General features: G+C 42.1%; 1 protein-coding gene across 1 annotated transcript; it reads right to left on the bottom strand.

The window, feature by feature from the left end:
• Positions 1-708: 708 nt before the first annotated feature.
• On the bottom strand, positions 709-24,986 carry nudt5 (nudix (nucleoside diphosphate linked moiety X)-type motif 5). Its single transcript, XM_080207745.1, has 10 exons — positions 24,892-24,986; positions 20,057-20,248; positions 19,347-19,414; positions 15,765-15,817; positions 13,556-13,663; positions 10,906-11,001; positions 9,679-9,780; positions 7,562-7,570; positions 6,534-6,587; positions 709-3,150 (listed from the first exon to the last, which is right to left on the bottom strand). Exons 2-10 carry the CDS (start codon positions 20,102-20,104, stop codon positions 3,041-3,043), a joined length of 648 nt encoding a protein of 215 aa, XP_080063871.1. The 5' UTR covers positions 20,105-20,248; positions 24,892-24,986; the 3' UTR covers positions 709-3,040.
• Positions 24,987-25,051: the final 65 nt, after the last annotated feature.

Raw genomic sequence — 25,051 nt, forward strand, 5'->3', positions numbered from 1 at the left:
CCCCTTCACCTGATGACTTACATCCCAGAGTGTTCAAAGAAGTGACTGTAGAGAATGGATGCATTAGTGGTCATCTTCCAAAATTCTATAGATTCTGGAACAGTTCCTGTAGAATCAAAGGTAGCAAATGTAATCCCACCATTTAAAAGAGGGAGAGGGGAAACAGGGAATTACAGGCCTGTTACTCTAGCACTAGTAGTTGGGAAAATGATAGAATCTATTCTGAAGAATACAACTACACACTTGGAAAATAATAGCAGGATTGGACTGTCAACATAGATTTATGAAAAGGTAATCATGTTTGACAAAACTTTTTATAAGGATGTAGTTAGCAGAATTGATAAAGAGGAACAAGAAGGTGTGATGTATTTTGATTTTCAGAAGGCTCTCATGAGGTCAATAAACAAAATTAGAACACGAGATTTGGAATAATACATTGGCATGGCAATTGGGTTATAAAGGACAGAAAAGAGAGAAGGAATAAACAAGTCATTCTCAGGAAGACACGACTCTGCCTCATGGATACCACAAGGATCAGCACTTGGGCCCCAACTGGTCACGATCTGTATTAATGACTTAGATGTGGAGCCCAAGTGTAATACTTCTGTTTGGTGAAAGTACAAAATTAAGTGGGAAAGGGAGCTGTTCAGAGGATGTAAAGAGGCTGCGGGGGGGGGGGGGGGGGGCGCGGATTTAGGTAAAAAGGTGACTGGGCAAGAACATAATAGATGAAATATAATGTGGAAAAATCTGAACTTAGTCTCTGATAGAAAAACAGAAATGCAGACTATTTCTTAGAGAGATTGGGAAGTTATGCTCAAAGTGACCCGGGTGTCCTTGAAAGCTAAATGCAGATGCTGTAAGCAATTAGGAAGGCAATGGCATGTTGGCCTTTCTTACAAGAGGATGTTTGTAAGGGAGTCCAATCACATATTGAGTATCATGACATCTTGGTCACCTTATCTGACCATGCAGTGAGTGCAGCAAAGGTTCACCAGACCAATCCCTGGGATAGTGGGATTATCCTAAAGGGAGATTGAGGAGACTAGGCCTGCATTCTTCAGAATTCAGATGGAAGAGAGATGACCTAATTGAACCATACAAAATTCTTACAGACAGATCCTGGTAAAGTGGTCTAGAAACGGGGAACAGTTTCAGAATGAGGGGGAACCCATTAAGGATAGAGATGTTTTTACTTAGGGGGTGGTGAATCTTAGACGTTCTCTCACCATGACTTAGTCATGGGGTATGTTCCAATACAGAAATGGATAGATTTCTCTATAGTAAAGACATCAAGGGATATAGGGATACTGCAGGAAATTGGCATCAAAAATAGATCTGGCTTAATGGCAGAGCAGGGGGCTGAATGGCCTCCTTCTGCTTCCTATGTTACGACTAGTGTCCTGCTTTTAGTCACAGCTCTTAAAACATTAAATCTGAAAGAGTACCTTTCTGCAATAACACCATTCTAAACAACTTTATCATTCTTTCAGATATTTACAGCAGATATGTGAAATAGCAAAAGGCATTAACCTGCACTGTATCCATAAAAAAAATTTCAACAAAAACATTGGTCAATAAAACTAACATTCATTATTAAATCAAATGCTACGGCAGGCTATTCTGTTCGAAAACATTACAAAATGTTGACAGCATACTTTCTGCTAAATGCATGACTTTCCTGACCTCATGTACAGTTAGTTGTATGATACAAAACAGAATTGTGGTGGGTCCCATCTGTACATAAGGAGCACTAACAATCCAAATAAAATATTCTCATTTAAGAACAGCAAGCATTGACTGATGAATGTGAAGAAGGAATGTCCTATTCCTGACATTATATCCAGGATTTCATACCTACTGAGAGTCAGTTGCAGGTAGACAAACAAAATGATGTTAGAGTGCCACACCTCAAAAGTAGTGTGACTAAACCACTAGCGAGAGGAATTTTGTGCAGTTTTTAAGATGATCTTGACAGAACATGTTTTATGGAGAGTTATTGCTCACTGTGCCACCAGAGAAACTCCTTGTGCCAGCTGTCCACCATGACACCCATTGTCTTTAGTTGCCCGATATCCAACATTTGACTGTTCTTGGTGGGTGGAGGGGGATGGTAGGAAGACCAGCAAGGTATTTTTGAGGCAGAAATGAGCACCTGAGGCAAATGAAGTTTGAACCAAGTCTGCTCTCTACGTCAAACTCAGTAATCCAATAGTTGAGGCTGGCAGTGCTATCTATTCCAGGACACTGAACCTACACATTAACTTATTACTGGGGACTTGAAGGATGCAGATCAAGGAAGGACTGGGGAAAGTGATCCCTGCAAACTGGTTCCAGCTAACCTCCAAGCCAATATCCTAATGGGAGTGATTTTGACCGGCTAACAATGGGAAACGTGAGAATACACAGTCCGTGCTGGGCAAACAGTTGATTTCAGAATTCCCTGCACCTTGATTTGGAGATAAAAATTGTAATGAGTTCCTTCTTGTGTCACATAACATGCTAAGAAAAATGAACTCTACTTAAAGCTGATATAATTTCAAGGCCACTGGTTTAAGGCAACTGCATAAGTCAAATTCCACTACATGAGTTTCCAGGATTTTCCCCAATATTCGGATCACATTCCACAATTTTAATAAACCAAAAGTCTCACCCATAACATACAAAGTTTCAGTTATTACTCAACCATTTCATTCTGGTGTGCACTGGCAATTTTGTGCACCAAAGGCAAAAAAATTGGAAGCTGAGCTTTTTGAAAATATATATAATTTAATTATGAAATCTATGCACATGTACCCCGCTTGATTGTGCAAGTATTGTAAGAGGATGAAGTGATGCTATTGTCTTGTCAGCAGTATATTGGAGACATGTTTGGTGAATAAGGCAGCTCAGAAAACCTGGTTTCTTAAATCTAAATAATTATAACAATGCTATTACATTCTAGAAAAATGGTACTTTGTTCCCAGTACAAGAGCAGAATACAAAATTAAATATTGCCACATGTTGAGCATCGATTGCAGATGAGAGGATCTTTACGCCTTCAAGCTTTCAAAACAGGCAACATGTTGGGTTTTGAAGAGGCATACGTTAAACCCATTGCAAAGACATAAACTCGAGCATCCACCACAATATTTTCCTTTTGGAGCATTTCTGAAAAATAAAAGTCAGTGCACATTTGTGAAAAGATTCTTATGCCAATGATGAAATAACTACAACCCTATCCTGTGATTTTATTGAAGTATACTTCTGCAAATATTTCTTGCAATTGGTAACTTTTATTGCGTGTTGTGGAACATGGTGTCACTGGCTAGGCCAGCATTTTTAGTGCCCATCCCTAATTGCCCTTGGGAAGGTGACAGTGAGGTGCTTTCCTGAAACACTTCAGTTTGTAGGTACATCCACAGTGCTGTTACGGAAAGAATTCCAGGATTTTGACCCTGTGACAGTGAAGGAACGGCCATTTATTTCCAAGTCAGAATGGTGAGCGGGTTGGAAGAGATGTTGCAGGTGGTGGTATTCCCATGTGTTTCCTGACCATCTCCTTCCAGTTGGTAGTGGTCATTGGTTTGGAAGGTGATCCCTAAGGAGCTTTGTTGAGTTCCTGCAATGCCTCTTGTAAATGACAGACACTGCTGCTACTGTGAATTGGTGATGGAGGGAGTTGATGTCTGTGGATGGGATGCCAATCAAGTGGGCTGTTTTGTCCTGCTGTAAATACTCCAATACTGGACTTTTCTGGGTTCTTTAAAAGTATGGTGAAGACATTACAAGTTTTTATAATGTTTTTTGACTACTGGGGAAAAATAGCAATGTGGTTGCATTGAGGTATTCCCAGTTATTGCAGGTTCAGTGGATTGGCCATGCTAAATTGTCCCTTAATGTCCCAAGATATGTTGTAGTTTGTCCATCGTCATCGATGGGGACCTCGACGCCATTAGTCATTTTGAGGCTGGTTGCGGTGTGTCCGAAGATGACTGATCAGGGCCAATTCAGGCACGGAATGTCCTGGCACATATTGGACGGACTTGTGTAGACACTGTAGTTGTTGTGCTGGTGGCTCTGGACTTGCACAGCTCGCGCTTAAGTTGTACTTCAGCAATACACCTTGCTTCGTAAGCTTGACAGCCTTTGTGGATGAGGCAGCGCCAGGTAGGGCAGTTTTGTGCCAGTGTTTCCCAGGTGGTCGTGTCAATGTCAAGCGACTTAATGACATTACTGTTACTAGAGAGGTGGTGCTCGACAGACTGGAGGGGCTGATTGTGGACAAGTCCCCAGGACCGGATGAAATGCATCCGAGGGTTCTGAAAGAAATGGCGGAGGTGACAGTGGATGCCTTGGTGGTTATTTTCCAGACGTCGCTGGATTCTGGGGAAGTGCCGGAAGATTGGAAAACGGCTAATGTTACGCCGTTGTTTAAGAAGGGTGCCAGGCAAAAGGCGGGGAATTATAGGCCGGTTAGTTTAACGTCTGTGGTAGGTAAAATGTTAGAATCCGTCATTAAGGAGGAAATAGCGAGGCATCTTGAAGGCAATTGCTTGATAGAGCGGACGCAGCACGGTTTCATTAAAGGGAAGTCGTGTCTGACAAATTTACTGGAGTTCTATGAGGATGTGTCTAGGGCGGTGGATAGAGGAGAGCCGGTGGATGTGGTCTTTCTGGATTTTCAGAAGGCGTTTGACAAAGTACCTCACAAGAGGTTATTGCAGAAGGTCGAGGGACATGGAGTTGGGGGTAGGGTGTTAGCGTGGATAGAGGATTGGTTGTCAAATAGGAGGCAGAGAGTGGGGGTCAACGGGTGCTATTCGGATTGGTGGATGGTGACTAGTGGAGTGCCCCAGGGGTCAGTGCTGGGGCCTCAGCCTTTTACCATTTATATAGATGATCTGGAGGAGGGAACCGAGTGTGGGCTGTCGAAATTTGCTGATGACACCAAGATTGGGGGAACGGCAAATTGTGCGGAGGGTGTGGAGAGTCTGCAGAAGGATCTAGATAGGCTGGGCGAATGGGCCAGGAAATGGCAAATGGAATTTAATGTTGGCAAGTGTGAGGTGGTCCACTTTGGTAGGAATAATGGTAGGAAGGACTATTACTTACGTGGCAAAAAACTGCAGCAGGCGACGGTGCAGAGGGACCTCGGGGTCCTTGTGCATGAGTCGCAAAAACCCAGCTTGCAGGTGCAGCAGGTGGTCAGGAAGGCGAATGGGATGCTGGCCTTCATAGCGAGGGGGATTGAATATAAAAGTAGGGAGGTCTTGCTGCAGCTGTATAGGGCATTGGTGAGGCTGCAGCTGGAGTACTGTGTGCAGTTTTGGGCGCCGCACCTGCGCAAAGATATTTTGGCCTTGGAGGGAGTGCAGAGGAGGTTTACTAGGCTGATACCGGAGTTGAGGGGGTTGAGCTATGAGGAGAGGCTGAATAAACTAGGCTTGTACTCGTTGGAGTTTAGAAGAATGAGGGGAGATCTCATTGAGACGTATAAGATGATGAATGGGATGGATAGGATAGAGGTGGAGAGACTCTTCCCGCTCAAAAAAGACAGTAGGACTAGGGGGCACAGCCTCAAGATAAAGGGGGGGCGGTTTAGAACGGAGTTGAGGAGGAACTTCTTCACTCAAAGGGTGGTGAATCTCTGGAATTCTCTGCCCGTTGAAGTGGTGGAGGCTGCCTCGCTAAATATTTTTAAGACGCGGGTTGATGGGTTTTTGATAAGAGAGGGGATTAAGGGTTATGGGGAGAGGGCGGGAAGGTGGAACTGAGCCACGACAGATCAGCCATGATCTTACTGAATGGCGGGGCAGGCTCGAAGGGCTAGACGGCCTACTCCTGCTCCTATTTCTTATGTTCTTATGACTTCAGGGAGGCCTTGAGTGTGTCTGAAACGTTTCTTCTGCCCTCCATGTGAGCATCTTCCAGCAGAGAGTTCCCCAAAAAGGAGCTGCTTGGGTATGCGCTCGTCTGACATACGGATACGTCATACAAGACATGTAGGATAGGGGGATTAGTGGGGTAAGTATATGGGGCGATAGGGATAGGGTGGTGGTGGGATGCTCCGCTGGAGAGTCAGTGAAGATGTGATGGGCTGAATGGCTTCCTTTTGCACTGTAGGGATTCTATGATTAGCATTTAATAACCTTCAGCACAAAACAATTCTTACTGTTACACTAAGGGTCACTGTCTGTGTGGGGTTTGCACATTCTCCCCATGTCTGTGTGGGTTTCCTCCAGGTGCTCTGGTTTCCTCCCACAATCCAAAGATGTGTGGGTCGGGTGGATTGGCCATACTAAATTTGCCCTCAGTGTCAGGGGGACTAACTAGGGTAAATGCGTGGCATTATGGGGATAAGGCCTGGGTGGGATTGTGGTTGGTGTAGACTCGATGGGTTGAACAACCTCGTTCTGTACTGTAGGATTCTATGAAGTTATGGGAATAACTGATGGAAAACATAAATTATGGAAAAAACAAAATATTAAAACTACTCAAATTACAAACCAAAACTTCTAAACATTTCAGGAACAAGAGAAAACTGGTCTTACCATCAAGTTTTTTACGAAGTTCGTTTATAGGAATTAAAACAACTTCAACAAACTCTGGGAAGATAATAAGATAATAGAAGTCTCAATCAGAAGATAACACACTGACAATTTTATTTACAAACCATAACTGAAGGATTATGTTATTTATTTGCACTAGTGGTGGTAGGGAAGTGATCAAACAAAATAAGTCAGAACTGGACAATTTTGGAAATGCTGAAAGACAGGAGAGGCTGACACAGTTTTTTCTCTGGTACAGAACAGGCTGAAGCTGAGGCGTATGAAATTAAGATGGTCCAAGGGAAACAGGATAGGCAGGACCCATTTCCCTTGGACGAGAGGTTATTGACCAGGAACTTAGATTTATAGTAGTTGGAAAAATGAGAAGTTGAGATTTGTTTTCACCTGGAGGGGGGTGGCTGTCGTAGTTCATCGTCTGTAAAGGGTGTTAGACACAGACACACTTATTACATTTAGAAAACAAACCTTCAGATTCTTTTGAAGTTCCATAACCACCACAGACCAAGAGCTGGAAGGTGGAATAAGGCTGATTAACCCTACCAGCCGGCACAGACTCAATGGGCCGAATGGCCTACTTCTGTGCAGTAAGTGATTTGAGTCATAGAACATGTACAAACATTGGGGTGACATGGTGGCACAGTGGTTAGCACTGCTGCCTCACAGCACCAGGGACCCGGCTTTGATTCCCGGCTTGGTCACTGTCAGTTGGAGTCTGCACATCCTCCCCGTATCTGCATGGGTTTCCTCTGGATGCTCCGGTTTCCTCCCACAGTCCAAAGGTGTGTGCATTAGGTGCACTGGCCATGCTAAATTGCCCCAGTGTCAGGGGTCCAGCTGGGGTAAATGCATGAGGTTATGGGGATAGGGCCTGGATGGGATTGTGGTTGGGGCAGACTTAATGAGCCGAATGGCCTCCTTCTGCATTGTAGCATTCTATGAAAAGAGACAGTCCACAATCATACTTAACCAAGCCAGTCCTCCAAGTTACGTAAACATGAATGAAAACATACCTCCGTCATCTGAAAGATGAAAAATCTCTATTTAATCCATTTGGAAATTACTCAACTCATATTACTACACAAAACATATAGTTACTATGTCTGTAATTCCATCACAACAGAATGTAAACAACTAAAAATTTGAAACATTGTATATACATTCTTTATCAAATAGAAAATCTGAAATAGTTACAACCTCTTTTAAGGTCAAACCAAATAGACAAACTCAAACTAAATTAGGACGAAGTAAAAGGGGCAGCTCCCCAAAAGGAAGGGGAACAGCCCGGACAAAAACAAAAGTACGAAAGGAAACTTAATACACATCAAATCAAAATGCGATTGTCAGGGAAAATAGCTACAACATAATTTAGACTCAAGAATTTCCAAGATAGCACTGGATCTTGCAAGCTGTGCCCAGCATACCTTTTAATTCTATCTTTTGCTCTCATTCTATGCTTCTAAAACTTAATTCTAACTCTTTTAAATTCTCTAACAATGCTTTCATCCAATTTAACACTACATTCTGCACTGTCTCGTTTCCTTTTCTATAAGCTGTACGCTTTGTCTGTATAGCACACAAGAAACAATACTTTTCACTGTATGTTAATACATGTGACAATAATAAATCAAATAATGTTTGTACATTGGTTACATTTCTTGCAGCTATTTCTCATTTGGATTGTTTTGAAAGTACCATCAAGTATAATCAAACTCATGCTTCTCATATCTTTGTCTGAGATATATAAAGAAAAATATAAAAGAAAAGGGCTACTATAAAATTGGCAGAGTCTGCTAGGGTTTTTGTTTAATCAACTTAGATGTACAATTCACTTTAAATTAATGGGGAGCAAGTTTGCTAGTAATTGTAATGAGGTGTTTTAAATACTTTGTGGTTTTAAAGGTACATGTAATACCTTTAATTAGTCCATACATATAAATATATCTTCTACGGATTTTTAGAAATTAAACAAAGAAACTTTGATGCAGAGTTACAGAGCGCCCCTCTGATACCAAACATATGTTACACACATTCCTTGACGCACTCAACTGTTGGAATCACAATGCCATAAAGGACAGTTAATTGCCTCACCAGACACCTTATCAGAAACAACTGATACAAGAGTGAGTTTTAATGAAGCTTCCTTCACAGTTTCTAGTCAAAACAGAGCCAGAAAGATATTAATGTCACAGCTAACAAAAAAGAGTTATGATAGGGGACTTAGTGGGAACTGACAAGAATTAATGGTAACATAATGATACCCCCTTTAATTGTAAATAGTGATAAAAAGCTTATATATATTTACGTGTTTCATTACGTTGGCAATAAACAAAACTTATTGGGGCTATAATTGGAGAATATCCTGAAGGCAACATATTTTATAGAACATAGAACATTACAGCGCAGTACAGGCCCTTCGGCCCTCGATGTTGTGCCGACCAGTGGAACCAATCTAATGGCCCTCTAACCTAAACTATTCCAATGTTATCCATATGCCTATCCACTGACCATTTGAACGCCCTTAAAGTTGGCAAGTCCACAACTGCTGCAGGCAGTTGACCGCATCGCTTAGCGATTCAATAAACTTCACTGACAAGGCCATAAAATACTAATGGCTTTTGTAGGCCCCCTTTATCAATTAAACAATGTCCATGTGAGACTGTTTTAGTGAAGATGCTTTGTGAGGCTGCTATCAAAAATAGAGACATGATGTCTGAGCAGGAGACTAGAGGACAGGCTTAGGGATGATATACTGGGGTATCCCACAAGTTATCATGATTTTATAGATCAGGTTGATTCAGTGTTTTTTCTATTGGATCAATACGTAAAGCTTGTCATTTGTAACACTTTTGATTGGATTGTATCCAACTGGCTGCGAGCTGCAGAATTGTACAAACCAGGATGATTTTATTTGTCCGGTGGAGTGGAGTGGTGAGGCGACTCCACCCATTGTGTCGAGAACCAATCCCTTGGTAAAATAAAGGCAATCTGTCAGTGAAGTATCTTATGTTAATGTGTATTTGTGTTAAAGTCAAACTTGGACGTCGAGATTTCGACAGATAGCTAGTTGTGGGTTCAAGCCCCACATCAGGAGCTGAGCTAGGCTAATACATCACATTTATCCACTTACCCAGCCTTTGTTTGGGTTTGAGGTTTTGCGAATCATCTCCATTAACATTAACAGTTACGTACTGCATTGTACAGTTGGTCAATCCGGGATCCAGGCATAAAACTGACAGAAAACAGGATTCGATTTACATTAAAAGTTGCTCAAATTCAAGTGGAGTTTCCTAACTTGGCACAGCCATGCAGAATATTTTCACAGATACAATATGAATACACTGTACATTGGCCTGCAGATTGTGAAGGTGACACAGTACATTTCTCACCAACCCAGTGGATTCACAGTTAAGACATTGGGTCAGGTAAAGCAAATAAATCAGTGATAAATATTCTCCCTTACCCCAAAGAGTGTGCATCTAGTTTATTAATCCTGTCCTATCAAAACATGGTGCTAGTATGAAGTTCATAAAGAAATGTGAAACTGACCAATTTAAGGATGAAGTTGCGAAATTCCTCTCTCACTCACTAAGACAAGCGAGCATCAGGAGTTGGTCAGCAGTTCAGAACTACTCCCAATCACAGTTAAGGAGAAACACACCGTCTTCTTCATAAGAATTTGCTATAGTGGTTAGCACTGCTGCCTCACAGCGCCAGGGACCTAGGTTCAATTCCTGGCTTGGCTCACTGTCTGTGCAGAGTCTCCCCTTACCCGTGTGGGTTTCCTCCGGGTAATAAATAAACTTTAACTTTAAAACATTGCTTTCAAAAAATTATTTACTTCATCATACTCAGAAAAAAGCTCTGTAATATACTTAGTTAAAATGTAATTGCCTTCAGGAAAGGTTTGACAAAAGCTTACATTCGCCCAATTTTTATTAAGTTTCAAGCAGGACAAGAGGGCTACGATGCACAACAGGTGAGGGTGGGAGTGGTGGACCTCAGTGCACATTTAGAAGTCTCTCCTAATTTCTCCACAATTTTCTAGAAGGACAAGGCAGTGGGAATGCCACCATATGGATGTACCTCAAGCCATTCGCCATTCTGACTTTTGAGTAGCCAGCTACTCCTTCACTGTCATTGGATCAAATCCTTGGAACTTCCTCCCTAACAGCACTGTGGGTGTACATACGCCATGGGAACTGCAGCGATTCAGGAAGGCAGCTCACCACCATTTTCTGAAGGGCAATTAGGGATAAGCCTGGTGTTGTCAGACTTTTTACTGCAATTAGGGATAGACATTGCCTGACCAGCAATGCCTACATCCTGCGAATGAATTAAAATAAAGAATTCAAACCTGGAGATGTTTCACTAATTTCTCCTTTGTATCCAGTCTCTTCCAAAAGCTCTCGTAAAGCAGCAACCTCTGCAGTTTCACCATCATCTATGAGACCTGCGCATAAAGTATATGAACACAATTATACCTCTAAACAGTGGTTTACCTGGACACAATCCTGTATGTTGCCAAATCTTATAATTCATAATGAAATGTTATATATTTGATCAAACACATGATAGTGACATGTTTGGTGTACCATCTACAGCAACTTACTGCTGAGATTTTAAAAAAGTAAAATTAAGAAAGCTGTCACTGATTCATTTGGGGACCCTTTCGTGCTATTTAATACAAAACTGCGACTGCTCCACCTCACACGCATCAAGCTTTTGAAACAGAGCAAAAAGTGTAGGAAGTCTTGCTCGCCCCAGTTTTCTCATTCACATAATTATTTGTTTAAATACCATTCTTTGTGTGTGGGGTGGGAATTGTCAGTGCTCTTGAGGGACATTTCAATTGATTACAATATGGGAAAAAGATCATTTGGTTCACTGTATCTGTGCGGCTCTTTGATCTTTAAGCAAGAATGCTAATTACTAATTAGCATACTAATTGATGGCTCAGTGGTTAACACTGCTGCCTCACAATGCCAGGGGCCCAGGTTCAATTCCCAGCTTGGGTCACTGTCTGTGTGGAGTTTGCTCGTTCTCCCCGTATCCACATGGGTTTTCTCCCACACTCCAAACAATGTGCTGGTTAAGTGCATTGGCCACGCTAAATTCTCCCTCAGTGTACCTGGACAGGTGCCAGAGTGTGACAACTAGGAGATTTTCACAGTAACTTCATCGCAGTGTTTGTGACACTAATAAATCAACTTTAATTAGTAGGGGCAGCACAGTGGTTAGCACCGCTGCCTCACAGCGCTAAGGACCTGGGTTTGATTCCCGGCTTGGATCACTGTGTGTGGAGTTTGTACATTCTCCCCCCGTGTCTGGGTGGGTTTCCTCTAAGTGCTCCTGTTTCCTCCCACAGTCCAAAGATGTGCAGGTTTGGTCGAATGGCCACACTAAGTTGCTCCTTAGTGTCAGGGAGACTAGCTATGGTAAATGAATGGGATTATGGGGCTAGAGCCTGGGTGGGATTGTAGTCGGTGCAGACCTGATGGGCTGAATGGCCTCCTTCTGCACTGTAGGGATTCTATGATTCTAGTGCCAAGTCAGGGCAACTTTCACCACTGATTTTACATGCATTGTGCATCAAAAGCTTTCAAAGAAAAGAAAGGCTTGAATTTCTATAGCACCTTTCACAGCCACCAGACTTTCCAAAGCTCGTTAGAGCCAACAAAGTACTTCTGAAATAGTTCCTTTTGTAATGTAGGAAACATGGCAGGCATTTTGCAACCATGAGGACCAACAAATAGCAACATGATAATGACAAGGACAATCATTTTGTGATGTTAATTGAAGGATAAATAATGGCCAGGGCACCAGTGATAACTCATCTTCAAAATAATGTCATGGAGTGTTTTACATCAACCTGAGAAAGCAAACTGGGCCTTGGTTTAACATCTCTTCTGAAAGATGGCATTTCCAACAGTGCAGTATTCCCCCAGAATTACATCGGACTGTCAGCCTAGATTTGTTTGCACAAATCCTGGAACAGGATTTGAACTCTCAAGTTTCTGAAAGAGAGGCGAGAATGCTACCAACTGAGCCACAGATGATATGTTGACAAATATGTGGCATTCACAAAAGGAGTCAACAAAACTTGGAAATAAAACGTACAAGAAAAAGGAAAAACTTACAGCCGTTATCAGAAGGGCAATAAAATGTCTCAAAATTTCAGAAAGCCATGATGCCATTTGTGATTTTTTGGATCATATTTCCTGTCTTGTTCATGAGTTGCTAAAAGCTAGCAAGCAGGTGCAGCAAGTAATTAGGAAGGCAAATGGCTTGTTGGTCTTCATCATTTGAGTACAGGATTTGAGTACAGGAGTAATGGCATCTTAAGTACTAAGATAAAAGCAAAATGCTGCAAATGCTAACAGTATCTGCAGTAAAGATGGCTTGCTGCTCTGCATAGAGTCTTGGTGAGCCTGCACCTGGGATAGAGTGTACAATTTTCCATTCCATATCACAGGAGGTACATACTTGCCATAGAGGGAGTGCAACCAGAAAGTCACCACATTAATCGCTGGGATGGTGGGATTGTCTAATGAGGAGAGATTGGGTCTATATTCCCTAGAGTTTCAAAGGATGAGAGATTATCTCATTGAAACTTGCAAAATTCTTATAGGATGAATGTAAATGTTTCCCCTGCCTGGCAAGTCTAGAACCAGGGGACACAGTCTTAGATTAAGGGCAGGCCATTTAAGACTGAGATTAGAGGGAATTCTGTCAATCGGAGGGCAGTGAATCTTTCCCCAGAGTGGGTGGAACCTCAATCATTGAGCACGTTCAAAACAGAAATCGATAGACTTCTGGAAGCAGATGACATCCAGGTATACGGAGACAGCACGGGAAGTGTTTTAAATCAGCCATGATTTAATTGAATGGTGCAGCAGGCTTGTTAGGCTGAACAGCCTATTCCTGTTCCCATGTCTTCTCACATCCATTGTTACTAATCAGAATAATTATTGGAACATATTCAAGTAAACAATCAATAACATCACCTGCTGGTAGTTCCAGGCAGTAGCATCCCATAGGCGGCCTGAACTGTTTCACCATAATCAAACAGTCATAATGCAGAGTTTTTTTTAGTACAGCCAATGCAGCTACTCCTAAATATTGGAAGAAAAGATGTGTCACAATATGAGCTTTCAAACTGCTAAGAACATAAAGAATAGCAGTAGATCACATGGCCCCTCAAGCCTGATTTACCAAACAATAAGGTCTTGGCATAACTCCTACATCAACTCCCCTTTCCTCAATCCCCATATTACTTGGATTCCAAGTATTCTTCCACCTCAATCTTGAATATAATCAACAGCTAAACATCTGCAGCACTCTGGGGTACAGAATTCCAAAAGATTCACAATCTTCAGTGAAGATATTTCTCCTGACCTGTCTTAAAATGGCTATCCGTCTTTCTGGGTCTGTGAACCCCAGGACTGATCTCTCCTGCCAGAACAAACAATATTTCAGTCAAACCCTCACAGGATGTTCCATGTTTCAATGAAATTGCCTCTCATTGTTCTGAACTTGAGGCAGGACAGGTCTAGTCTATACAAACTGAGATTATTAACTGAACACTAGTGTATTAAGGATGATGCATCTTTTAAGCTAACTTCAGTTATCCATTTTCTTGAGTGAATAGACTTTTAACATCTGTTTGAGACATTAGCCCAATCATAAATGGAATATGGGGTCAATTTACTAGAGTTTAATCTCTGGCAGCTATTTTTATTTTCAAGAACACACTGGTCTAAAAACAGAAGAGGGGAAAGTGACAGCAGCCTTGTTTCCATCTGCTGCAAGCTCCAAAATTGCAATATGAGCACAGGAACAGGAATGAATGAGGATAAATGCACAGTCGAGAGCTTCAGGGTTTTTAGATGTCCAGATCAACAACAACCTGTCCTGGCCCCGCCATGTTGACACTACAGTTAAGAAAGCCCCTACTTTCTCTAAAAACCAAGGAAATTTGGTATATCCACTCTGATTCTCACCAACTTCTACAGATGCACCACAGAATGCATCCTTTCTGATTGTATTACAATTTGGTATGGCTCCTGCTCTGTCCAAGACCGCAAAAGGGTTGTGAACGAAGCCCATTCCATCAATTAAACCAGCCTCCCACCCACTGACACTGTCTACACTTCCCACTGCCTCGGAAAAGCAGCCAGCATAACAAGGAGCCCACGCACCCCATCGGGAAAAAGATACAAAAGTCTGAGGACACGTATCAACTGACTCAAGAACAACTTCTTCCCCGCTGCCATCAGACTCTTGAATGGACCTACCTCACATTAAACTGATCTTCCTCTACACCCTAGCAATGACTGTAACACTACATTCTGCGCTCTCTCCTTTCCTTCTCTATGAACGGTACGCTTTGTCTGTACAGTGTGCAAAAAACAACACTTTTCATTGTATCCCAATACATGTGGCAATAATAAATCAAATCAAATACAGCATCAGCTGTCACTTTTCTCAATACTTAATGGGATATCGAATCAGCCTCAAAATAAAAGCTTCTAAATGGCTAATCTTCAAGTGTTGATGTAGTGGATGATAATGGCTTTTGGAATGATGTCGCCAGGATTTTTGACTCTTAACTTGCTTGCTTCAGTGTTAAGCTTTTCGTTGCTATTACATCTTCAGGCAATCCTCCTTTGACCAGAAGTAATCCATAATTTTCCCCATGTGGACAAAAATGATTCTTAGTGGGATGAGGTAGGTTTTTAAGCAACCCTTTTTTATTCCCTAATCAGATTATATCAACAAGTTATTTAACTGGGTAGTGTATCTGAGGATTAATAAAACCCACCCACAGCAAGTAGCCAAATTCAAATAACTAGGCATCAGAATTGAATATCTGGATGCCTGAATAGTAGTCTGATAATGTTATACCTGGCCTTACTATCTCTGTATTTGACTAGATGTATAGAATTGCTTGTTGCATAAGATTTTTCCCTGAGCATCGAAACTATTGGAGACAATAATACGTAACAAATTCTATTGTATCAATGCAACCTAACACTGTAATGAGGTGAAATGAGACAGTGATTCAGACTTCACTTCAGGTCTTTATACTTGTAATTCTTTGTGGTAAACTGATCACTTTTCTAACGACAACTAAACTCGTGCAGGGAATGGCAGCAACACAGTGGAAAATAGGCCCGAGCAATACACTGTTGAGAATTTTGCATGATAACTTACCATCAGAAGTACTGTTTGGTTTCCTGGTTGTTCGTTTCACTGTTTCCCATACCCTGTTTTACCAAAATTTTAAAAATATATATATATCAAAACAGTAAAAATAACAGATAATGTCTTTGAAAAGGAACACTGGGGCATTTTTCTAAGTGTAATCAACAAATAAAGAATGTTAAGCCAGATAGGAGAGATGGGCTTCAAAGAGGGCTTGAAAGGTGAGGAGTCTGGCAGAGACAAAGGGGACTTAATGAGGAGATTCCAGAACAAATCGTTAAATGGTTGAAGGCACGGCTGCCAATAACAGGATGAAAAGGAGAGATGGACCGAGGAATAGAGTATTGTTGGAAGAAGGGATGTAGCACTGGACAGGATTAGAGGCCCAGGGAAATTTGCTGATGATACAAAGATCAGTGGGAAGGCAATTTGTGAGGAGGATGCAAAGCATCTGTAAAGGGATGTAGCTGGGTGAAGTGAACGGACAAAAAGTTGGCAGATGGAGTATAATGTGGAAAAGTGCAAGATTGTCCATTTTAGTAGGAATGACAGAAAAACAGAATATTATTTAAATGGAGAAAGACTGCAGAATTCCACAGCCTGAGGGATTTGGCTGTCCTCGTACGTGAATCACAATGTTAATGTGCAAGTTCAGCAAGGAATTAGGAAGGCCAATAGAATGCTGGTCTTTATTGCAAGGTAGATGGAGTTTAAAAGTAGGGAAGTCTTGCTAAAGCTGTACAGGGAATTGGTGAGACCACACTTGGAGCACTGTGTATAGTTTCAAAAGAATTGGACTTCCATTGAAGGTGGAGATGAGGAGACAATGAGGAACATTCAATTTTTTTTAATGATCATGGAGATCAGAAGAGCAGAAAAGGTGGCGTGAACAATTGCTGTGGAGCACTGGGGCAAAGATAACTGTTTGGAGCAGTGGTCTGCTGCTCAATGTTGCACGTGGTTGAGGAGTTGCGATGGTGCCTGTGAGTTGGTGCTGACCTGGGAATCAAGGGGAATGCATTCTCAGGAAATGAGACTGAAATCCTCGGAGCTGGGCAGTTATTGAGGCAGTCCAAGTCGGAACAACCTTTGTGGGAATTCCAATGCTAGATCTTCAAAGGAGGAAGACTGAAGACTTGCAATCACTGTTAAGGAAGATGGTTTTAATGATATTGTGTAACTGACGGTGAATGTTGACATATCTGGGTCAGGTACTGCAAAATCTGTGGGCTCTATTACAATCTTTATGTGTAATGTGGGCATTAGATCACATTTCAACAAATAGTATTAATTCTCATTTACATTATGTTACTTCTGAATGTTAAGTACAAGATAGATATTGTAAATTGTTTTACATTCTTGACTTTGTATGTGTAGTGAAATTTTGTTTCTTTGTTCAAAACTGTGGAATCTTGTAGCTTTATCTCTCAATATGCATCTGAGATATTAAACTTGATCTACATTAAACAACAAGTTACTGGTCCCTAATCAGGATCATACCAAAAACCTGGAGGTCTGGTCAAGGAACAGGTGGATGGCACAGTGGTTAGCATTGCTGCCTCAGCGTCAGATACCTGGGTTCGATTCCAGCTTTGGGTGACTGTCTGTGCAGAATTTGCACGTTCTCCCTGTATCTGCATGGGTTCCTTCTCAATGATTAGATGGAATGGCTATGCTAAATTGCCGCTTAGTATTCAAAGATATGTAGGTTAGGTAAATGGGTAAGATGCTCTGTCGGCGAGTCCAGTGCAGACTCGATGGATTGAATGGCCTCCTTCTGCACTGTAGGGATTCTATGATCATAGAAAAAAAAACTAATGTTCCTCATTGCCTCTTCATCTCCATCTTCAATGGGAGGCCAATTCTTGTGAAACTATACACAGTGCTCCAGGTGTGGTCTCATAAGAACATAAGAAATAAGAACATAAGAACATAAGAAATAGGAGCAGGAGTAGGCCATCTAGCCCTTCGAGCCTGCCCCGCCATTCAATAAGATCATGGCTGATCTGTCGTGGCTCAGTTCCACTTTCCCGCCCTCTCCCCATAACCCTTAATCCCCTCTCTTATCAAGAACCCATCAACCCGCTTCTTAAAAATATTTAGCGAGGCAGCCTCCACCACTTCAACGGGCAGAGAATTCCAGAGATTCACCACCCTTTGAGTGAAGAAGTTCCTCCTCAACTCCGTTCTAAACCGCCTCCCCTTTATCTTGAGGCTGTGCCCCCTAGTCCTACTGTCTTTTTTGAGCGGGAAGAGTCTCTCCACCTCTATCCTATCCATCCCATTCATCATCTTATACGTCTCAATGAGATCTCCCCTCATTCTTCTAAACTCTAACGAGTACAAGCCTAGTTTATTCAGCCTCTCCTCATAGCTCAATCCCCTCAACTCCGGTATCAGCCTAGTAAACCTCCTCTGCACTCCCTCCAGGGCCAAAATATCCTTGCGCAGGTGTGGCGCCCAAAACTGCACACAGTACTCCAGCTGCGGCCTCACCAATGCCCTATACAGCTGCAGCAAGACCTCCCTACTTTTATATTCAATCCCCCTCGCTATGAAGGCCAGCATCCCATTCGCCTTCCTGACCACCTGCTGCACCTGCAAGCTGGGTTTTTGCGACTCATGCACAAGGACCCCGAGGTCCCTCTGCACCGTCGCCTGCTGCAGTTTTTCGCCACGTAAGTAATAGTCCTTCCTACCATTCTTCCTACCAAAGTGGACCACCTCACACTTGCCAACATTAAATTCCATTTGCCATTTCCTGGCCCATTCGCCCAGCCTATCTAGATCCTTCTGCAGACTCTCCACACCCTCCGCACAATTTGCCTTTCCCCCAATCTTGGTGTCATCAGCAAACTTCGACACCCTGCACTCGGTTCCCTCCTCCAGATCATCTATATAAATGGTAAATAGCTGAGGCTTTGGCAAGATTTCCTGACCTTCAGACTCCATCCACCTTGCAGTAAAGACCAGCATTCTATTGACCTTCCTAATTCCTTGCTGAACTTGCACATTAACATTGTGTTTCACGTACAAAGACATCCAGATCCCACAGACTGCGCAATTCTGCAGTCTTTCTCCATTTAAACATTCTGTTTTTCTGTCGTTTCTACTACAGTGGACGACCATACACTTTTCCACATTATACTCCATCTGCCAACTTTTTGCCCACTCACTTCACCTATCTACACCTCTTTGTAGACACTTTGTTTTCCAATCGACCTTTGTACCACCAGTAAATTAGGCTACAATAATTGGCAACCATTTATTGTGTTCCTTCACCCTAGGACCTAGATCATAAATAGTTGAGGGCTCCGCAAGCATAGTTAGTCATACCACACTGATCTTGCAATCACTCACCTGTTTTTCTTAGCAATGTGATGATAGGAGGGTAGAGCTATTCTCGTTTTATAAGTTACCTGATGGCAGGTTTTCCTGTTTGTATTTCAACTACAACATTTAGCTACACTTCCTTCCCAGCCGGTTTAAATTTCACCCTCCGTCCTGCAAATTGCACATCTAGTCAGATGAGAAACACTTCATCAAATGGTGGCACAACAGCTCATGAAAATGGGATTTGTTTTCACCTACCTGGTTTTGCCAGTAGGATCTATGTAGGTTGTCTGTAAAAGTTGAGCCCATTTGCCTTTTGCCAGGACCTAGAAACGTATTAATAGCATATTCAAGAGAGCGGAATTACTTCAGTTCCACTGGCTTTGTCCCGTGACTAGGGGCACCAGACTGATCCCCGGTTTATTTGCATAATGACTGGACTGCTAACACTGGCCTCAGTACTTTTTTATATTTGTTTATGGCATGTTGCCATCACAGCATTCATTGCCCATCCCTAACTGCCCTTGAACTAAGTGGCTTGCTAGACATTTAAGAGTCAACCATGTTGCTTGTGGGTCTGGAGTCGCACACAGCCCAGGCAAGGGAAGGATGGCAGATTCCCTTCCCTAAAGGACATCAGGTAGATTTTTACAATAACCGACTATAGTTTCATGGTCATCATGAGATGTTTGCTGAATTCAGATTTTACCACCAGCCATGGTGGGATTTGAACCTCAGTTCCCAGAGCATTACCTCTGAATTACTCATCAAATGAGAATATCACAATGCCATTGCCTCCCCTAAATCATTCAGTTGTTACGGGAGGAGGCAAGGAAAGTGAGGAAATACTGGAAGTGCATACTATGAATGCCAGGTGAAGACGGAATCAGTCGCAGGGTGTGATGGTGATGCAGTTAATTATCATGGTGTATAAGATCAGAATACAATGTAATTTTAAAATACACTACCTCTTCTTTTACAATTGATTGGTTTGAAGGGATAGTATTTGGTTCCATGCTTTATATTGATTCCTAAAGTTGATATTTAACTTTCCTATTTGCTGAATGATAACAAGTCAAACAGTCCTTTGGACTCAGAATTAATGTCCGTTTTATGGAGTTCTGGCGAGGCTGCTCCGTTATCTCCAAAATTCTCTCAATCTACAAAGCAAACAGAAAAGAACAAGACTGGGTTCAGCTGAATGTTTGCTGAAACATCATCAGTATAAAATAATTCACAATTATCCCAGAAAATAAACAATAAAATACATTTCTGTACCACTGATTCTCCTCTTAAACAGTCCAGAAAGCAGGTAATTGGAGTGGTCAGGATTATAAAGGGATTAATATTAATTTAAACAATCAGCTCATGTGAGGCTGGCTGACTGACTGACCTGGACATAGAGAAATTTAACTTTTCTCCAAAAAATAACAGAACCCTGTATTGTCAATGGATGAACCATCTCACATCACACAACAGAGAAGATTAACTCACCCAAGTCAAAGCAGTAAGTTTTAAGCAAATTAGAGCATCATTGCTGCAGTTATAACACTTGATACCAAACACTATACCATTAAAATAAAATCTTTGTGTCCCCATTGTCCATGGGGATAGTGCCAGAGGACTGAGTGTGGCGAATATTGTTGCTCTGTTCAAGAAAGGAAATAGGAATGATCCTGGTAATTATAGGCCGGTTAGCCTTACTTCGGTAGTCAGCAAGTTAATGGAAAAGATCCTGAGGGATAGGATTTATGACCATTTGGAAAGATGCAGCTTACTCCGGGACAGTCAGCACGGATTCCTGAAGGATAAGTCTTGCCTCACAAATTTGATTGAATTCTTTGAGGAGGCAACTAAGTGTGTAGATGAAGGTAGAGCAGTTGATATCGTACACATGGATTTTAGTAAGGCGTTTGATAAGGTTCCCCATGATAGGTTCATGAAGAAAGTGAGGTGGTGTGAGATAGAGGGAAATTTGGTTGATTGGATAAATAACTGGCTATCTCATAGAAGACAGAGGGTGGTGGTGGATGGAAAATTTTCAGACTGGAGACCAGTTAGCAGTGGTGTACCACAGGGATCAGTGCTGGGTCCTCTGCTATTTGTAATTTTTACCAATGACTTGGAGGAGGGGGCTGAAGGGTGGGTCAGTAAATTTGCTGATGACACCAAGATTGGTGGAGTAGTGGATGACGCTGTTGTAGCCTGCAAAGAGACATTAGTAGGATGCAGATTTGGGCTGAAAAGTAGCAGATGGAGTTTAACCCTGACAAGTGTGAGGTGATTCATTATGGTAGGACAAATTTGAATGCAGATACAGAGTCAATGGCAAGATTCTGAGGAATGTGAAGGAACAGAGAGATCTTGGGGTTCATATCCACAGATCTCTGAAGGTTGTCACTCAAGTGGATAGAGCTATGAAGAAGGCCTATAGTGTGTTAACGTTTATTAACAGGGGGTTTGAGTTTAAGAGCTGTGGGGTTATGCTGCAACTGTATAGGACCTTGGTGAAACCACATTTGGAATATTGTGTCCAGTTCTGGTCACCTCACTATAAAAAGGATGGAGAAGCATTGGAGAGAGTGCAGAAGAGATTTACCAGGATGCTGCCTGGTATGGAGGATAGGTCTTATGAGGAAAGGTTGAAGGAGCTGGGGCTTTTCCCTTTAGAACAGAAGAGGATGAGAGGCGACTTAATAGAGGTTTATAAGATGGCGTGGGGGACAGATAGATCGAACGTTCAGAGACCATTTCCTCGGGTGGATGTAGCTGTTACTAGGGGGCATAACTAAGATTCATAGCGGGAGATAGAGGAGGGATGTCCGAGATAGATTCTTCACTCAGAGAGTGGTTGGGACATGGAATAGATTGCCTGCTGTGATAGTGGAGTCGGACACTTTAGGAACTTTCAAGCGGTTATTGGATAGGCACATGGAGCACACCAGAATGACAGGGAGTGGGATAGCTTGATCTTGGTTTCGGAGAAAGCTCGGCACAACATTGAGGGCTGAAGGACCTGTACTGTGCTACACTGTTCTATGTTCTAACATATAATCTGCTTACTAAACCCACATTTTCTTTACATTAAGAATAAATAAGACGTAAAGATTCACTAAGTAGGTAAAATCTGTTTTGATTTCTCTCACACAGAGGGTTTTACATTCACAGAATCCCGACAATGCAGAAAGAGGGCATTTGGCCCACTGAGGCTGTACTAACTCTTCCAAAGAGCATCACCCAGTTCCTCCCCTCTACCCCTGTAACCATGGCTCATTTACCTAACCTTTGCCATTCCACATCTTTAGATGCTAAGAAGCGATTTAGCAAGGCCAATCCACTTAACCTACACATCTTTGGACTGTGGGAAGAAACCGGAGCATCTGGAGAAAACCCAGGCAGACATGGGGAGAATATGCAAACTCCACACAGACTCCTGTACTGTCCAAAAACACCATGCATTTCCATAACTCTCACTCTCTCACACACATACAAGATGCACCTTACACTGAGGGAGAAAATCAGTGTCTGCCAAGTATGAAAATAGAGAAAATGGAGGATAAAGGCATACTAAAACACAAAGGTTTTAAAAAGGTTTTAGATGCTGGATATGGGGTGGGAATTCTTGAAAAACAGGAGCAGAGTAGTGAAAAGAGAACCCACTAATGGTAGAGTGAGGGAACCAAAAGCCAAAAGGCGAATCCAAGAGGAGGCTAGAGAACATTGTTAAGGAATAGACCTATAGGATACATACCATAAGGGGATTCCGGAGATGAGGGGGTTAGTGCACGAGGAGAGATTGAGTAGACTGGGCCTATACTCATTGAAGTTTAGAAGGTTGAGGGGAGATGTTATAGAGACATATAAGATAATGAAGGGGCTAGACAGGGTAGGCAGCGAGGTTATTTCCATTTAGAATGGAAACAAGAACTAGGGGGCACAGCCTCAAAATACAGGGAAGTCAGTTACGAAGCGTTGAGGAGGAACTTCTTCTCCCAGAGGGTAGTGAGTCTTTGGAATTCTCTGCCCAATGAAGCAGTGGAGGCTACCTCGTTAAATACGTTTAAGTCACAGATAGATAGATTTTTAACCAATAAGGGAATTAGGGGTTATGGGAAGCAGGCGGGTAAGTAGAACTGAGCCCGCTATCAGATCAGCCACGATCTTATTGAATGGCGCAGCAGGCTCGAGAGGCTAGATGGCCTACTCCTGCTCCTATTTCTTATGTTTACCCTGATGCTCACTGACCTACACTGGCTTCCAGTCAAGCAATGCCTTGGAGTTAAAAGTTTCACCATTTTTAATTCCCTCCACAGCTTCACATGGCCACACCTTAAGTAGCTGAGGTCCCAAGCTTGGACATTCCTCCCCTATACCTAGCTTGCTTTCCTTCTTTAAGATCCTCCTTAAAACACACCTCATTGACTAAGCTTTGAGTCATCTGCCCCAATATGCAACTTAAGTATCACATTTTGTTTTATAATTCCACCCCCCCATGAAGCACCTTTCACATTTATGTTTATTTATTTGTCACAAATAGGCTTACATTAAAACCGCAGTGAAGTTACTGTGAAAATCCCCCAGCCTCCACACTCCAGCATCTGTTCAAGTACACGGATGGCCAACGCACCTAACCCGCACATCTTTGGACCGTGGGAGGAAACCAGAGCACCCGGAGGAAACACACGCAAACACAGGGAGAATATGCAAACTCCACACAGACAGTGACTCAAGCTGGGAATTGAACCTGGGTCCCTGGTACTGTGAGGCAGCAGTTCTAACCACTGTGCCACCCAATATTTCATATTTTATTATTATATATTTTATTATATTAATATTTATTATTATTGTAATGTATCTTGTTATGTATCTTGTGTTACATACATACAACTTGTTATTGCACTACTGATGAAGTACCTCTTGATTTTTCATCTTAACTCAGTTGGGAGCATTCCTGGTTCTCAACCAGGGGATTGTAGATTTGGATGCCACCCCAAGCTTTTGATTTCAGAAACGTGGCTGTCATAAATTTGCACCATCAGCGTAACACAATCAAAATCCCTTGTAAATGTCCTGCTGACTACCTTACGCTCACAGGAAATAGGGCAGGACGCATTTCTCCCACATTTCTGGCCAACTCTCTTTCTACCAACCAATTATTTCTCCTCTCATCTCACCCCACCTCACCGCCCAAGAGAAAATTATGAATGATGAGTAATTGATAATGCCTGCTTTTCTAACAAAATTAGGCCAAAAATGACACATTTTAAAACAATCAAGTTTAAAAATGAAAGACTGAATTGAGAGTGATTGAAAAGACGTTAATTAACGTCATGAGACCTATATTAAATAAAGCAAGTCTGCCAAAAAGAACACTCTCAAGATTAAACTTTCTCATCTTCCTGTAAGGGGCTAATAGAAAGCACATACGAGAATTTTATAATTTTAACTGAATGCATTATTTAGATTGAGCATTTTACAGTGAAAATAAAACGAATAGTTTACTTGTTTAACAAATCAAATCTCCTTTAAAGCTTTCACTTCCATCAAATTAAACTTGTAAAAGAGGTGATTCTCGTAAATCTACAAAGTAAAAGTGAAAGTATAAACTGTGAACATTAAAGGAGTAACGTTTTAATGATTTATAATAAAGATTTCACACAGGCACAGCCTGACTGAAATAGCTGAAACTGGCGCCTCTTCTATCACTGAAGACCAGGCAGTGAGTAAAGCATATTTTTACCTGAATTATCACTAATTAACTGACTTAGTGAGTTAAGAAAACAAATATAATCAGATACTGTACCAGTAAATGAGAGGATGGAGTGGAGAATGATCCAAGGGAGAGTCAAATACCAGCCCTGCACTCTGCCTCCCCCGGAACCTTGTTGCGGCGCTCAGGCCGCGCCCTCCGCGAGGGGGAGCAGCCGGAAGGATTTTCCATTCCCACCGGCCCGCGGAGGGGG

This window comes from Carcharhinus amblyrhynchos, chromosome 19 (genome assembly GCF_965287045.1).
Source record: "Carcharhinus amblyrhynchos chromosome 19, sCarAmb.v2.hapA, whole genome shotgun sequence".
Lineage (NCBI taxonomy): Eukaryota > Metazoa > Chordata > Chondrichthyes > Carcharhiniformes > Carcharhinidae > Carcharhinus > Carcharhinus amblyrhynchos.

Bases quoted from the DNA above. Each gene is read 5' to 3' on its own strand.
- nudt5 (XM_080207745.1), bottom strand. From the start codon at position 20,104: ATGGAACCAAATACTATCCCTTCAAACCAATCAATTGTAAAAGAAGAG. The intron at 13,664-15,764 runs GTAAGTTATCAT...TCCAATATTTAG, and splicing joins ACCAAACAGTACTTCTGATG to GAGTAGCTGCATTGGCTGTA. The intron at 9,781-10,905 runs GTTTGAATTCTT...GTTTTCTGTCAG, and splicing joins AATTAGTGAAACATCTCCAG to TTTTATGCCTGGATCCCGGA.